Genomic DNA, 16342 nt, shown 5'->3' on the forward strand with positions numbered 1-16342 from the left:
CAATGACTCTTTTACCTTTTTAACGATTGGTATATGGTATGACTTAGGCCCCGTACACACAACCGGATCTGTCCGCTGGGATTTATCCGCGGATCAGTTTTTGATCTGATGGTGTGTACAGCCATCAGATCAAAATCCGCCAGCGGACATATCCGATGGAAACGGTGCGGACCGTTTTCATCGGATATCCGCTCGTCTGTACGAGGCCTTATTGTTTGATTTGAATTACTTAAGTTGAGACTATGCTACTTTCTATTTTATTTATTTCTACAGTACATTTGTCTGCTGTAACTCTTACATTCTCAGTTTTTTTGGCAGATGTGACATTTTGAGTATAATTTCCTGTACTCAAAATTTCTTCTTTTGTGAACCTACATTTGCCTACATATACTTAATAAAAACGACTTAAAAAAAAGTATAGTGATTACTGTTTTTTTTTTAATAGCTAATAGTGTAATGAGAGTGACCTGAACATTTCTAATACTTTATTATGACTTGTTGCACAACCCTAAAACAGAAACCTTTGCGTGTTCTTTCCAGAATAGATTTATATCTCTGAACAAGTTTCTGTGTGATATTTCTGACATACTACATAAATTCCATCCAGCTACCTGCTTTCTCTCATATGCTACATACAGTATTGGCACCTCAGCTGCTCAGAAATAGTTTGAACTGGTCAGACTGGCTTGGCGAGATTGAACTATAGAACCTCTTGCTATCCTGTAGACCAATACATGTTCTGCCTTTACCAAGGAAACAGCCCACATCGATTAGATCTAATCCGGCTTTCCTCTCTCCATCTAGAAGTGGAATATTTTCTGTGTTCAACTTGTATACAAAACAAACTTGTTTCAGTTTTGAGAGTCTATGTCTGAAGTCACACATTAGCATTAGCATTTGAGATAGAGAAAGCATATCATATCCCAGACAGCAGAACAAGTTTTAAACCAGTTCATTTTTGTGTCAACTTCCATTGTGTTGATTGTTGTATATTTCATTGTTTTAGATTCAGAGGCTGGTTAGTCTGCATTTTCTGCTATGCTGTCTGTTGTGACTGGAATCCATTAGGACCTGTGGAGAACAAGACTGGAGCATGACCACTTTCGACATCTACTCGTAAGTTGCACCTGACAAGGAGTGCTACTATTGATTTGACTTTAATAATTCATGTATTCTGGAGACGGGAAAGACATTGCAAAGCTTTCAGTCATTTGAGGGCAATCATGACTCAAGATTGGACGGTTGTTATCTTATAGGGTTTATGAAACAGAATGGATATGGAAGGTCAGAGAAATGGAAGCATCTTTTCCAGATTGTCCAAGAACACCAAATCTGACGCCAGTAGTGAGTCTTGGTATAATAACTGCTATACTGAAGAAAGAACAACTTACTCCTTTTGGAAAGCTTTACATAGGCGAACGTCAACATTTGGTAAGTGTCTTCATTTACAATGGACTTTTCTCTATGATAGGAGGATTTTTCCAAAAATGATATGCTGGTTTATTCAGTAAGGCCGCTTGTTAAGTGAGATACTTGTTTCCCCATTTTTTCATATTTTGTTGCTTTTTAGTGCCGCTGATCTACTTCAGCTTCTTTGCAACCACCTCTTGTCAACATACATGCCCTCCAGTAATGATTACATGGCATTTCCTATGGTGGGTTTACTTATTGTGACAACAATGGCCCATATCTGTGTAATGTGTAGAACCCAAAATTTAGATTATAGGTGCCACATCCCTAGAAATGTACAATCCAACAGCATAAATATATTAAAAAATTGGGATGTTTGAGGCAAAAAAATAACTTTTGTTTTTTAAAACCTATTGTTTATTTGGAAATACTCATAAAAAAAGTTCATACATTTTTCACTTGGTTACAAAAGTAAAAAATGTTCTTAAAAAAACAGACCACATCACCACAATAGTCTAATATTGTGGTGATGTGGTCTGTTTTTTAAGAAAAAAATGTTTGTAACGTATGTGTAATGTGTGTTGAGACGACCACTTAGAGGGGTTGATTTACTAATAGACTGTGCACTTTGAAAGTGAAGTTGCACTCTGCAAGAGCAGTTGCTCCAGAGCTTAGTACATGAGGTAAAGCTTCTCTTTGCAAAGAATACCCAATCACGTGCAAGGAAAAATAAATACAAATAAAATGCTTTTTTGCTTGCACATGATTGAATGATGGAAGTCAGCAAAGCTTCTGCTCATTTAATAAGCTTCTGGAGCAACTGTTCTTACAGAGTGCAACTGCCTGTTTGCCTTTAGTAAATCAACCCCATAGTCTCGATAGGAAGTTTATCTGACAGGGTGACAAGGCCATAGCCATACACTGTGGCCCGGATTCAGAGAGCAATTGCGCCTGCGTAACCATAGTTACGCAGCGCAATTGCTTACTTGCGCCGGCGTAACGAATGCTCCTGATTCAGGAACCTCGTTACGCCGACTGCAGCCTAAGATATGCGTGGCATAAGGCTCTTATGCCTGCATATCTTAGGCTGCATTCTTGCGATGGCCGCTAGGTGGCGTTCCCGTTGTGCTCAGCGTATAGTATGCAAATTGCATACTAACGCCGATTCACAACGTTACGTGAGCCCTGCGTACGCAGTTTACGTTGTTTGCGTACGGCGGTTTTCGCGTAAGGCTGCCCCGGCTATTAGCAGGGGCAGCCAATGTTACGTATACCCGTCGTTCCCGCGTCGCGAAATTTGAACTTTACGTAGTTTGCGTAAGTGAATCGTGAATGGCGCTGGACGCCATTCACGTTCACTTTGAAGCAAATGACGTCCTTGCGACATCATTTGCCGTAATGCACGTCGGGAAAGTTTCCCGACGGAGCATGCGCTCTACGATCGGCGCGGGAACGCGCCTAATTTAAATGATTCCCGCCCCCTACGGGATCACTTAAATTGCGCGCGCTTACGCCGGGCATTTTGCCGGAGCGCCCACGCAATTTACGGAGCTACTGCTCCGTGAATCGCGGGTAGCGCAGAAAATTTGCGGGGGCGCAGGGCAAAAACGTTGCCCTGCGCCTCCGTAAAAAATGCACAAAGGTACCTGAATCTACCCCTGTGTGAACTTCAGTTGTTTCCTGATTAACCCGGGAAAAATTCCATCAGTGACTGGTGCTGCCCCTGATTGAAAAATGAAAGAAGCGAGGTGGAAAACTGGTGTCCAGACATAAGTATTTTGACAGCTACGGTGGGACATTCGTACATTTATACTGTATAGTGTGGAGGGAGGAATTTACTTGATTTTTCATTAAGCCCAAAAGCTGAAAGGAAAAAAATCTATATGTCAGCAACTGGATAGCAGGGACAGAGCATTGTTAACCCATAACAGTAAGAGCCTAAACAAGGATCTTCATGGCAGGTTTTATGGAGGCTGCGGATTTAAATATTGAGAATGAATTTTGAAATATCATTAACATGTTAAATCCTATATGAGATGTTAGTAATTGGGTTTACAGCTACTTTAAAGTGGAACTCCACCCAAAAATGGAGCTTCCGCTTTTTAGAACCCTCCGGTGTCACATCAGGCACCTTTCAGGGGGGGGGGGGGGTGCAGATACCTGTCTAAGATTTGCACCCACTTCCGGGAATACGGGACTGCAGCAGACACGCCTCTACCCGCTGCCCCTGCTGTCTTTTGGGAAACACACTTGTCCCAGGAGAGAGCGGGGACCAGTGACGGCGCCTCACGCATGCGCAGTAGGGAACCGGGCAGAGCCGCAACGCTTCACTTCCCGATTTCCTAACCGAGGAGGGCGGCGGTTGCAGCCAACGGACGAGCCATCTGCTCGTCCTCGGCTGACGACATCGCGGGCGTGCTGGACAGGTAAGCTAAAGACATCGTAGGCATGCTGGACAGGTAAGTGTCCATTTTTTAAAAGTCAGCAGCTGCAGTTTTTATAGCTGCTGTCTTTTAAAAAAAAAATTGGCGGAACCTCCGCTTTAAGTTGGCCATATTCGCATTTATATCTTAAAAACTAAGAACATCAGAATTTTTATTTTTTTTTAATCTCATATTTGCCTGGGTCCTCTGAGGTCCTTACCTGCCACAACACCTAATTCCAACACAGTTGTATCTGCTATGGTATTTACTATATGGCTCCTTTAGAGAAAACATATTACTAGAAAATCAATTAAAGGAGTTGTAAATAAAATAAAAAAAATTGCTGAAATTACTGTTTACAGGGTATAGAGACATACTAGTTAACTGATCCCTTTTAAAAACTATTAAAAATAGATAAAAATCAATCATATAATGTACCTGTAGTTTCTAGTTTCGTTTTTGCATGTTGTTTCCTGCCTCTGCTGTACAGAGCCACAGAGCCAATACAGGGCAGTGATGGTTTGGAAAACGAAACTGATTGGTGCTGAGGTGTTTTAGACACACAGTAATCACAACTCCTTGATTAGTGACCACAGAGAGAAAGCTCCCAGTACTGTGGTTATCAGGAAACAGACAACCAGGAAGTGTGGAGATCAGAGAAGAATTACAGCAACTTGAGAGCAAAAATTAACAATGAGGACATGAAAACAGCACTGCATTAAGGTAAAGGAAGCTATTAAGCTAAAAAAAATGTTTTCCTTTACAAACCCTTTAAATTGCATAGCTTTGAGGAAAACCTAAAAGTTGCAAGAAAAGGGGAACCTTGTAAATACTTTAGAGATGGCACATACTATTATTCAGAGTATTTTCAGCCTCCCTTTCTGTAAAGAAAGAATATAAACACCTTGAAGTCCATCAAAGAATTGCAAACCTGCCTAACACTTTTCATCCCAGCACACTCAGAATGCAGCAAAGCCTAGCAGCAAAATGGTTAGAACAGAAATACAAAGCATGCCTATTTATAAAACTGGGTAATAACTAGTTATTTTCCATATTTGTGTCTCTGCCTGAATCATTAGTTCTGAATAGATAGATGGCAGATTTTCCCTTCTGATTCATCCTTCAGGAGAACAGCACCAGTTTTTTTCCCCCCTAAACTAAATGTCAGTAAACATACTAGAAGAAAGCCAAAGGTAAAACATATTGAAAAGTTCTCTCAACAGTTTTGTGTGGAGGTTTGAGATACCATATCTTTTGCAATACATTTAAAGTAGAATTTTACTGTGCAAATGAACTTTAAAGTGGTTGTAAACCTCCAACATGAAATATGAACAAAGCATGTCCCTCTATGATGTGTATTTGTCTCAATCCAAAGCACTACGTTTCATTTCTGTCGGCTTCCTTGTTCCTCTGCTATCAGCAAGGACCACTTCTTTCTTTTCCTGACACCAATAGAAAACAGGTGACAGGGGAGGAAGCTCCTGCATGCAGCTTGCGATTGACAGTCTCAGCTCTGTTCCTGTGTGTTGTGTAAAGGGGGTTTCCCTTTCTTATAATCAGCTCTCCTCACTGAATCCTGTGTGTTGTGTAAAGGGAGTGTCCCTTTCTTATAATTAGCTCTCCTCACTGAATCCTGCAGAGTATGACTTCAGCTCTTGACTTGGTCCCCTATTTTCTGGAAGCTTAGACAAGCTTTTTAAAGTTGTGTAGAAAAGGTAAGACTGAGGATAAACAGGTACAACTTGTGAAAAAAAATTAGTTTAATCTCTGTGTATCACCCGAGGTCAGCCACTTCAATAGGTATATGTAAGGTTTAACAACCACTTTAAGGGCCAGATCCACAGCCCCGCAGCGCAACGTAACTTAACAGATTTAAGTTACACTGCCACAAATTTCCTAAGTTAGGTATCGATCCACAACACACTTACCTGGAAATTTGCGGCGGTGTAACTCAAATCCGTTCGGCGCAAGGCGTTCCTAATCTAATGGGGCGAGTCCCATTTAAATTAGGCGCGCTCCCGCGCCGGACGTACTGCGCATGCTTGTGACGCAAATTTCCCGACGTGCTTTGCGCGACGTGACATAATTTTTTGATCGGCGCGGCGCGTAGCGTATTTCCGTATTCCCGTACGGCTTACGCAATCGACGTAAAATTTAAAAATTTGACGCAGGAAGGACGGCCATACTTTACACAGCAGTACGCCTGCTGTGTAAAAGTAGGGCTGCTTTACAAAAGTGTAACTAAGCGACGGGAAACTAACGTAGCGGCGATGTAGCGAACGCGAAAAAGCTTTGAGGATCGACGTAACTCCTCATTAGCATACCCAACGCGTAATTTCGACCATGAATGCCCCCAGCGGCGGTCGCGGTACTGCATCTTAAGATCCGGCAGTGTAAAACTATTACACCTGCCGGATCTTCTGTCTATCTCTTGATTCTGTGGATCAGTTCCAAAGATAGAAACAGGGATACGCAGGCGGAACAGCAGATTCGCCTGCGTATCTCTTTTGAGGATCTGGCCCTAAGTCCCTGCCTTAGCCCCGCAATAATAATAGCTTACTCCAGGGGGAAGTTTACTCCATCCCCGCTGCCATCTTTTTCTAGGGCAGCTTCCTGAGATATCCCCGTCACATACCCTAGGAGGCTACCAGGTGACAATACCCAGAGTGGCTGGAAGGCATACCTGGATTGTGTTATAACTGAACCAGCAAAAGATTGTTAAACTGAGAAGAACAGGATAGTGATGTAGGACTCTTGCCCCGTACACACCATCACTTTATGTGATGAAAAAAAACGACATTTTCTGTGAAGTAAAAAATGACGTTTTTGAAACTTCAATTTTCAAAGACGAAGTTGCCTACACACCATCGTTTTTCTCACAATGTTCTAGCAAAGCGAGGTTACGTTCACCACGTTTTTCCATTGAAGCTCGCTTCATAAGTAGCTTCTGGGCATGCGCGGGTGTAAAAACGTATTTTTAAACAACGTTTTTTGCTACAGACGGTCAATTTCTGTGAAGTAAAAAACGACGTTTTGAAAAACGACACATAAAATTGAAGCATGCTTCAATTTTTTTTGGTCGTTTTTTAGAAGACATAAAACGACGTTTTCCCCCACACACGGTCAATTAAAGTGACGTTTTTAAAAACGTCATTTTTTTCCATCACATAAAGTGATGGTGTGTACGTGGCATGAGGCTAAGAACCTGAACTGAGGATTGCTGCAGGACAACACTGGGATTTATGGACAGGTGAGCATGTTTTTTTGAAAAGAGCCCAGCATAACGGATATGGTGGCTATGGGGAGGTGAAAAATCAGGTGCGGAGCGGTGTTTCACTTTAAAGACACAGAGAAATTCCTACCGGCCTCCTGTAGCTGTTTTTTTTTAATAAAGTAAGGGCGGGTCATAACCCCTGTCAGTTTTAGCCACAATAGAAAGGTGGAGAGGAAATCTATTAAGAGTGAAGGAAAATCATGGTTGTCACCAGAAATAGTGTCCCCTTTGGGAAATTTTCCCTAAGTTCCTTTTCTGGTGACATCTCTAATTTTAGGATTTTTTTTCACTTTCACTCTTGGTGACATTGGTCACCAGGACAAATAGAAATGGGGAGGCTTCTGCTTAACAGAAACATTAAACAACAATAAACACCTTTTAGGCGTTGTAATCACTCTCCGCTCAAAAACAAAACATTTTGGCTTTAGTTATTCTTTTCAAAGTGGAGTTCCACCCATTTTTTTTATGTTTGTCTGTGCTGCATGCCCTAATCTCATAGGGCCAGTTTCTCAAAGGGCTTACGACGGCGCAACGCCATTTGCGTCGTCGTAAGTCCTAATCTGGCCCGGCGTATCTATGCGACTGATTCTTAGAATCAGTTACGCATAGATATCCATTAGATCTGACAGGCGTAAGGCTCTTACACTGTCAGATCTTAGATGCAATTTTTTTTCCCGCCGCTAGGTGTCGCCGACGTCGTTTTCCCCGTCAATGCAAATTAGCTATTTACGCGAGATTCCCGAACGTACGCACGGTCGACGCAGTGAATTTACGACGTTTCCGTAGCATTTGCGATGCGTAAAGTTGCCCCTGCTATATAAGGGGCAACCAATGTTAAGTATGGCCGTCGTTCCCGCGTCGAAATTTAAAAATGTACGTCGTTTGCGTAAGTCGTCCGTGAATGGCGCTGGACGCCATTTACGTTAATGTCGAAACCTTGCGACGTCATTTAGCGCAATGCACGTTGGGAAATTTTAGGGACGGCGCATGCGCAGTACGATCGGCGCGGGAACGCGCCTAATTTAAATGATCCACGCCCCCTACCTGGATTATTTGAATTAGGCGGGCTTGCGCCGGAGATTTTACGCTACGCCGCCGCAACTTTACAGGCAAGTGCTTTGTGAATCAAGCACTTGCCCGTAAAACTTGCGGCCGCGTAGCGTAAATGAGATACGTTACGCCCGCATAGTTTTACGCCAGGATACGAGAATCTGGCCCACAGTGTTCAGAATGGACAATTTTTATTTATTTTGTTGCTTGTAAATACCTTTATTTTGTAGTCCTTCATTACTTCCTCCTCCTTATTAGCCTAGGCTATTAAGTCACAAGGCTATTCGCAAGGGTTTCTGGGATAGGCATCATGTATCCCAGTAGTCCTTGCAAATAGCCTATTTGCATAGAGAAGGGGCGGCAACTTCCTCTGACACTCCCGTTGCTATGGAAACCTGACTGAAACCTATTACATCGCTTGTGCAGTCTGATTTCATGATGCCCACACTTAAGATGGCCACGGTCTATTTCTAGATTATAAACTAACTAAATGCTCTAACAACCTAACAAAACGGACCTTAGTTTACAGACTAACTTTACTAGACTACATTAAGCTTGTGTATTACAGGGGTATTTATATTTAAAAAGTGAAATTGTGGGTGGAACTCCCCTTTAAATATTTAAATACATTATTCTACTATGCAAGCTGATGTATACAGTATGTCCACACTCTATTTTAACAAATTGTATATAACAGTTGTACAAGGACCCTGCTTTTATTAAGAATAAGCTCATTGTTTGAGTAAAAAGTATTAGGCGCGTGTTCAGGTGGTTTGCCTATGCTTTAAATGCTTTATTAAAGTGGTTGTAAACCCAGATTTCGTTTTTTTTTTTCGAAAAAAAATAGCATACTAGCTCATTATGAATTACTTACCTTAGATCCAGGGGCGGACTGACCATTGAGTCACTCGGGCACTGCCCGAGGGCCCCATGCCACTAGGGGGCCCCATCAGGGCTGCCAGGCTCAGTAAAACCAGGGACAGTATGTAAAAATCTATGTTTTTTTTAGATCTGTCCCTGATATGTCCGAAACCGACATGCTTTTGATGTGAAAATCCAGAGATTTTAGCTGCCCCGCCTCTGCACTGCCTCCTGGCGTGGTGGCCATCTGTAAGTCCAGGGGCCCCATAATCTTCTATTGCCCAGGGGCCCCATGAGTTGTCAGTCCGCCCCTGCTTAGATCAAAGCCGTCCTCGTCTCCCCCTCCAGCCGCAGACATCTCACCGGAAGGTTACTTCCAGGTATCGCCACTCCAGCGCTGTGATTGGCTGGAGCAGCAAAGACGTCATTATCATTGATAAAACCTTCATTTTCAGTGTGCCTGCACCGATGTCTACGGCGCGCATGCGCCCTAGACATCGGTGTATTCTTTTTGGCAAATATTTCCTAACACCTACAGGTAAACCTTAATCTAGGCTTACCTATAGGTGTAACTTCCCCCAGAGGGTTTACTTCCTCCTTAAACATGCAATACAAACATGTAACAGGATTTTATCTTCATTGCACAGTTTCCACTCTCCTCATCATGGTTAAGGGCCCTTTTACAATGATCATTTTTGACCAGTTTTTCAGTTAAAAAATGTAGATGCAAAATGCATCCCTTTAAATCCTATTAAACTCTTCACAGCGGTTATTTATTTTTTATTTTTTTGGCTGCTCGTTCATGCACGATTTTTCCAATTTTTTTAACTGAAAGGGCCCTAATACAAGACTTCACCAAAAGGGGATGTTCCACTTGTTTGCCTCCTCCCCCTCCTCTGTAATAATTGCTTTTTTTGAGGGATACTTGGTTTTGACAGGTATTCCCTTCCACCTCTGCCCAGATTGCCTAGGCGATTCAAGTGAAAAATCACCCCCACCCCTTGCTTGCAGTCTTCTGAAACACATCACAGGTCCCAGAAGACTGCAGGACCCTTCACAAAGTGCAGTGCGGCTTGTGCATGTACAGTCGGAGTTGGCTGTGAGTGGATAAAGCGGATCGGATAAAGCCTGGACACGGTTCTCCAATCGTGTGTAACCCTCTTGCAGGTCTCGAACTGCCTGGGTCAATCCGTCAAGGTGCCGACAGAGTTCCTGCATAGGATCCACTCCCCGCGCGGGCTCGGTCATGGCTGTTCCGTACTCTCACGTACCTTGTGGCTGAGCCCGATGTGCAGGGAGCGGCAGGCCTTACTCCTCTGATCCCGGGACCCCTGGTAGAGCAGACAGGGAGTTCGGGAATGCAGAGTCGCACAAGCGTCTGGTGTTACGCTGGTGCTGGAGCTTTGGTAGGATAGGCTTTCCCGAGGAGGGGAATCTACAAAATGTTAGTTTTTTACCCCCCAAAAAAACACAAGGCGCTATGGTTTATGCTCCTAGGTTATCCCCTTTCCCCCCAAGCAAAGTGTTAAATTGTCATGCTAAATCATAGTTTGTAACATTTTTTGTTGGAAGAAAAAGTCAAGTTCTGGTCAGGACAGGCAGCATTCAGACAGATGTCATGACTGAATGCTTACACACATGAAGGCAAGGTTATATAGGTACAAGGGTTGGATGTACAAGTCATAGTAAGAAAGGGAAATTAAAAGCAGAATCCAAGAAAAAGGTTGGGTTAATATTAAGATCAGCAGTGATTTGTGAATCACAGTACTGCGATTTTCTAATTTCAACCACCCAAAACCATGCTACAGTGCATTGGTAAAATCATCTGGTGTTGTAGGCATGCACCTATAAACAGAAAACCCTTTTAAAGTAACACTGAACAGGCAACAAGAAAGGGATCTGATAATTCCTTAGAGCATGCTCTATTAAACTGAATGTATATATTTTTTTTGTAAATCTTCTTTTGTTATTATGTTCAGGACTTTCATAATCGCTGGGCAAAAATAAAAAAGCTATGATTTTGACCAAGCCAGCAGGTGGAGCTCTGGACTCCTTTTTATATTTACCAGGCCAACCTGCTACAGAGCTGAATAGCTAGAGCTAATATTATACACATAGGTGTATAATCCAGAGAAGTGATTCAATCTCCCACCAGCTCTGCATATATATACATAAAAGACAAAGGTGTATATTAAAGGCCTACGTTACACCACTCAGCGCCAAAGGAAATTATTAATGTTCGTACAATATCACAAGGATATCTAGAAATATGTATAATGTTGAAACACACCCAGTTATCTTGTCAAACAAACCTGTGTCTTGTCGATCTAGTTCCCCTATCGATATGGTTCCCTGCTTCACTGCGCAGGTGTAGACGAAGCCCACGGAATTCTCTGAACCTTGGGTGGCATCCAGGCTCATTTCCGTTGGCTCGGATTGCGCCTGCGCAGTCAAGTGGGGAACCATATCGATAGGAGGAACCATATCGGCAGATCACCGGGACCAGAAAGTATCTAAGCAGCTGTTTAAAATTAAGCAAAATAAATAAACAATAGTATATAAAAACATTCACAGTCCAGAGTACTGTATCAGTCAGATTCTATGAAACGGCGCTAATGTTGAGTGAATGTGACCAACGCCACAGGAAATGTCTTTAGGAAGAGTGATGTCTAAGGGCTCTTTCACACGGAGCGGATCCGTATTGATCCGCTCCGTTAGCCCGTTTGGCTCAGCGGGGATTCCTCTGTTAATCCCCGCTGAGCTGTCGGGGGACAGGGCGGTCCCCGCACACAGTGCAGAGACCGCCCTGTCTCTCCTCCGCTCTCCCCTATGGGGAATTGGATGAATACGGACCGTGTGTCCATATTCATCCGATCCGTTCCGCCGGACGGAAGAAAAATAGGGTTTTCTTCCGTCCGCAAAATCGGATCTTTGCGGACGCGGATGGTTGTGGACGTTAGCGGATGCATCATCCGCTAACGTCTGCAATCCCATAGGGATACATTACAAGTCCGTAAACGGACTTGTAATAAACGGACCGTTTGTCCGTACGTGTGAAAGGGCCCTAATACAGTGATTCAGGATAATGTCCATAGGTGAGCCTATGTAATTGCAGTGTGCACCTTCCACCGATCACTCTAATTCTACCACGTGATACAGACTCCCCTTAGGGGGTTAAACTCACCAGAGCTCAAATATAAACCGGCCTCTAAGAGAAGTAATCCTCTGAACTCTAAACTGTAGTCACCACCGTTCCAGGAGATTAAGGGATGATCAGAGCTCCAATCTTTTAATGAATGTGAGTGGAGCCATTAGTTCACTGGAGTGATTAGCACCAGCCTCCATCCAGATGCACTTACTGTCCCAACTTGTGTCTGTAATGAAGTATGTCCCACGATGTGTAGGCTGCTTGGATTCTGTCGAAATCTTCACTGCAGGCTATGTATATACATACACAACCCCAATTCCAAAAAATGTGGGACGCTGTGTCAAATCTGCATAAACTCACATTTTATTCACAATAAAAAATAGAAGATGTATCAAATGTTCAAACTAAGAAAATTTACCATTTTAAGAAAAGGTTATTTTGAAATTTATGGCAGCAACACATCTTGTGACAGGGCAACGTTTACCATGGTGTAGCATCCCCTATCCTTTTAACAATAGTCTGTAAACAACTGGGAACTGAGGAGACCAGTTGCTGGAGTTTTGGGAGAGGAATTGTATTCCATTTTTGTTTGATATAGGATTATACTTATTCAACAGACCTGGGTTTTCTTTGTCGTATTGTACGTTTCAGAATGCAACAAATAAATGCAATTGGTGAAAGGTGTGGACTGCAGGCAGGCCAGTTGGGCACCTGAACTATTCTACTACCAAGCCATGTGGTTGTAATAGACCCAGTATGTGTCTTGACATTGTTCTGCTGAAACATGCAGAGCCTCCCCTGAAAAATACATTGTCTGGATGGGAGCATTTGCTGCTCTAAAACCTGGATATATCTTTTAGCTTTGATTGTGACTTTCCAGATGTGCAAGCTGTCCATTCCATATTCACTAATGCACTGCCATACCCTCAGAGATGAAGGCTTTTGAACTGAGCGCTGATAACAAGCCAGAAGGTCCCTCTCCTCTTTATTCTGGAGCATGTGGCACCCATGGTTGTTAAAAATAAATGTCAAATTTTGATTTGTCTGACCACAAAATAGTTTTCCACTTTGCAACAGACCATTTTAAGCTTTGGCCCAGAGAAGATTGCGGCATTTCTGGAATATGTTCAGATTTGGCTTCTTCTTTGCATGATAACGCTTTACCTTTTGGATGGCATGGTGAACTGTGTTCGCAGACAGTGATTTTTGAAAGTATTCCTGAGCCCATGCAGTGATGTCCATCACAGAATCATGCCTGTTTTTATTGCAGTACCGTCTTAAGGCCCCAAAGATTTTGGCCATTCCTGGAGGCATTACTGGCTTCATTGCTGCCCTTCTTGACACCAGGCCATCCTCCAAAAGTCTTCGCCTCACTGTGCATGCAGATGTAATCACATCTGCCTGCTGCCATTCCTGAGCAAGCTCTGCACTGGTGGTGCCCCGAACCCGCAGCTGAATCAACTGTAGGAGACGGTTCTGGTGCCTGCTGGACTTTCTTGGGCGCCATAAAGCCTTCTTCACGAATGCAGTGGAAATGTTTTTTGTGGGGTTAAGTTCATTTTCATGGCAAAGAGGGACTTTGCAATTAATTACAATTCACCTGATCACTCTTCATAACATTCTAGAGTATATGCAAATTACCATCAAAAAAACTGAGGAAGCAGACTTTGTGAAAATTAATATTTGTGTCATTCTCAAAACTTTTGGCCACGGCTGTAAATACTGTATGTGTGTGTATATATATATATATATATAATGGGGAAATTTATTATTTGATCCCCCTATAGATTTTGTAAGTTTGCCCAATTACAATGTAATAAGGGGTCGTGCAAAATAACCATCCATCCCCCTTGGGTCTGGAGCTCCATGCAAGATTTTACCTCATGGGGCAAGAATGCTAATGAGAAAAGTGAGAGAAAGCCCAGAACCACAGGGGAGGAGCTTGTGAATGATCTCAAGGCAGTTGGGACCACTGTCACCACTGTCACCAAACAAACCAAGAAGGCACATGCACAGGCCCTTCTGAAGTTTGCCAATGAACATCTAAATGATTCTGAGAAGCATGGTGAGAAAAAAATGTTTCTCTTTTGCATTAACTCGATTTGCCATGTTTGGAGGAAGAAAAATGTTGACTATGACCCTAAGAACACCATCCATATAGTCAAGGATGAAGGTGGAAACATTTTGCTTGGGGGCTGTTTCTCTGCTAAAGGTAGAGGCTGACTTTGAGGGGCCAATGAACGGGGCCATATAATGTAAAATCTTGGATGAAAACCCTCCTCCCTTAGCCAGAACACTGAAGATGGGTTGTGGATGGGTCTTCCAGCATGACAATGACCCAAAACATACCGCCAAGGCAACAAATGAGTAAGTGGGCAAACAAATCAAATAATTATTTTCCCCACTGTGTATATATATATATATATATATATATATATATATATATATATATATATATATACCATGGGGCAGATCCACGTACCTGCGCGTAATCTTCTGCCGGGCGCAGCGTATCTAAGATACACTACGCCGCCGCAACTTTATTTTTTTTATTTCGAATCCACAAAGAATTTGTGCCGTAAGTTACGGTGGCGTAGTGTATCTTTGGCGGCGTAAGGGCGCGGAATTCAAATGGATGTAATGGGGGCGTGTTTTATGTTAATACGTCGTGACCCAACGTAAACAACGTTTTTTTTAACTGCGCATGCGCCGTCCGTGGGGATATCCCAGTGCGCATGCTCGAAATTAACCCGGAAAAAGCCAATGCTTCTGATGGTGACGTCATACTACGCAAATCCCTATTCGCGAACGACTTACGCAAACGACGTAAAAATTTCAAAATTGTACGTGGGAACGACGGCCATACTTAACATTGAGTACGCCTCATAACAGCAGCTTTAACTATACGCCGGAAAAAGCCGAACGAAAACGACGTAAAAAAATATTGCATCTAAAATCTAAGACGTATGCCTGTCGGATCGATCCCAGATGCCGTCGTATCTTGTTTTGTACATACAAAACAAAGATACGATGTGGGAATTTTAAAATTATGCGTAATCCTTTTGTGGATCTGCCCCAATATATATATGTATATATACACATAATGCTAAGTTTATTTCTATATTACATTGTGGTAATTCCCTTGCAGTCTTTTGAAAAGGAATGTACGAATAGTAAATCATTTGTGCTTCTTTTAGATTTATGTGTAAAGTTTATGTTTAACCATATTATAAAGTTCATACTTTAAGAACTGCTGAAGAGGACCAGGGCCAAATGTCCCTCCTGAATTGCTGTACTTCACAATGGGTTGAGACAGGAGGAAGGGTCAGAGTACAGAGTACAAGTATCTTATCATTGCCAGCTCTTGAATAAACAACATTTATTACTAGTCTTACAAAACTGTAAAGGTGGCCATAGTTGGATCAAAATTAGACTGGTTCAGCAAGGACTTGCTGAATTTTGATCTGTGTGGCCACTGCAGTTGAACAGAAGTTGATCTGCCAATCAACTTCTATTTAATCACATAGAATAAAAGCCACTTGTACAGTGCTGATCTGTGTACTGACAGTGGGGGAATCTCCCCGCCATCAGAATACACTGGCTCAGTGGGAGGATTTCTGCCATCTACTTTGAATGTGTGGATGAGGGAAACAGTTCTGTTTTTTAGTTCAGCCCACCAGTTGAAAAAAAAAAAAAAACTGACCCATTTATAGTGAAATCTGAAATAAAACACTATTATCACTTTTTCATCACTTGATTGATGGAAAAGTTCAATGCTGGCCATAAACTTTAAATTTTGGCAAAATTTTGATTAACCAGCCTGAGGCCCCATACACACCATAGAATCTATCCGCAGATAAATCCCATCAAATGGGTTTCTGCGGATAGATCCTATGGTGTGTACACTCCGTCGGATATCTATCCGCAGATAAATCTCCCCTGGAATGGATTTCCAGCAGATAAATATTTGTCGACATGCACAGAATATCTATCTGCTGGAATCCATTCCAACGGATGGATCCGCTCGTCTGTACAGACTTACCGGATCCATCCGTCCAAAGGGATTCCCCGCACGCGCCGTAATGAATAGACGCATGCGTGGAATTCCTTATATGACAGTGTCGCGCCCGTCGCCGCGTCATAATAGCGGCGACGGCGCGACACGTCATCGGCAGA

At 42.7% G+C, this 16342-nt stretch overlaps 1 protein-coding gene across 2 annotated transcripts in view; it reads left to right on the forward strand.

The window, feature by feature from the left end:
- Positions 1-972: 972 nt before the first annotated feature.
- Positions 973-16342, forward strand: part of SH3TC2 (SH3 domain and tetratricopeptide repeats 2) — a 168263-nt gene continuing 152893 nt past the window's right edge. Inside the window, exon 1 of one of the 2 annotated variants that reach the window (XM_040344530.1) lies at positions 973-1431. In XM_040344530.1, coding sequence (XP_040200464.1) covers positions 1272-1431 — 160 coding nt within the window. In that variant the 5' untranslated portion in view covers positions 973-1271. The remainder of the gene's footprint in view (positions 1432-16342) is intronic. The other variant, XM_040344531.1, reaches the window with a different exon arrangement.

This window comes from Rana temporaria, chromosome 3 (assembly GCF_905171775.1).
Source record: "Rana temporaria chromosome 3, aRanTem1.1, whole genome shotgun sequence".
Classification (NCBI taxonomy): domain Eukaryota; kingdom Metazoa; phylum Chordata; class Amphibia; order Anura; family Ranidae; genus Rana; species Rana temporaria.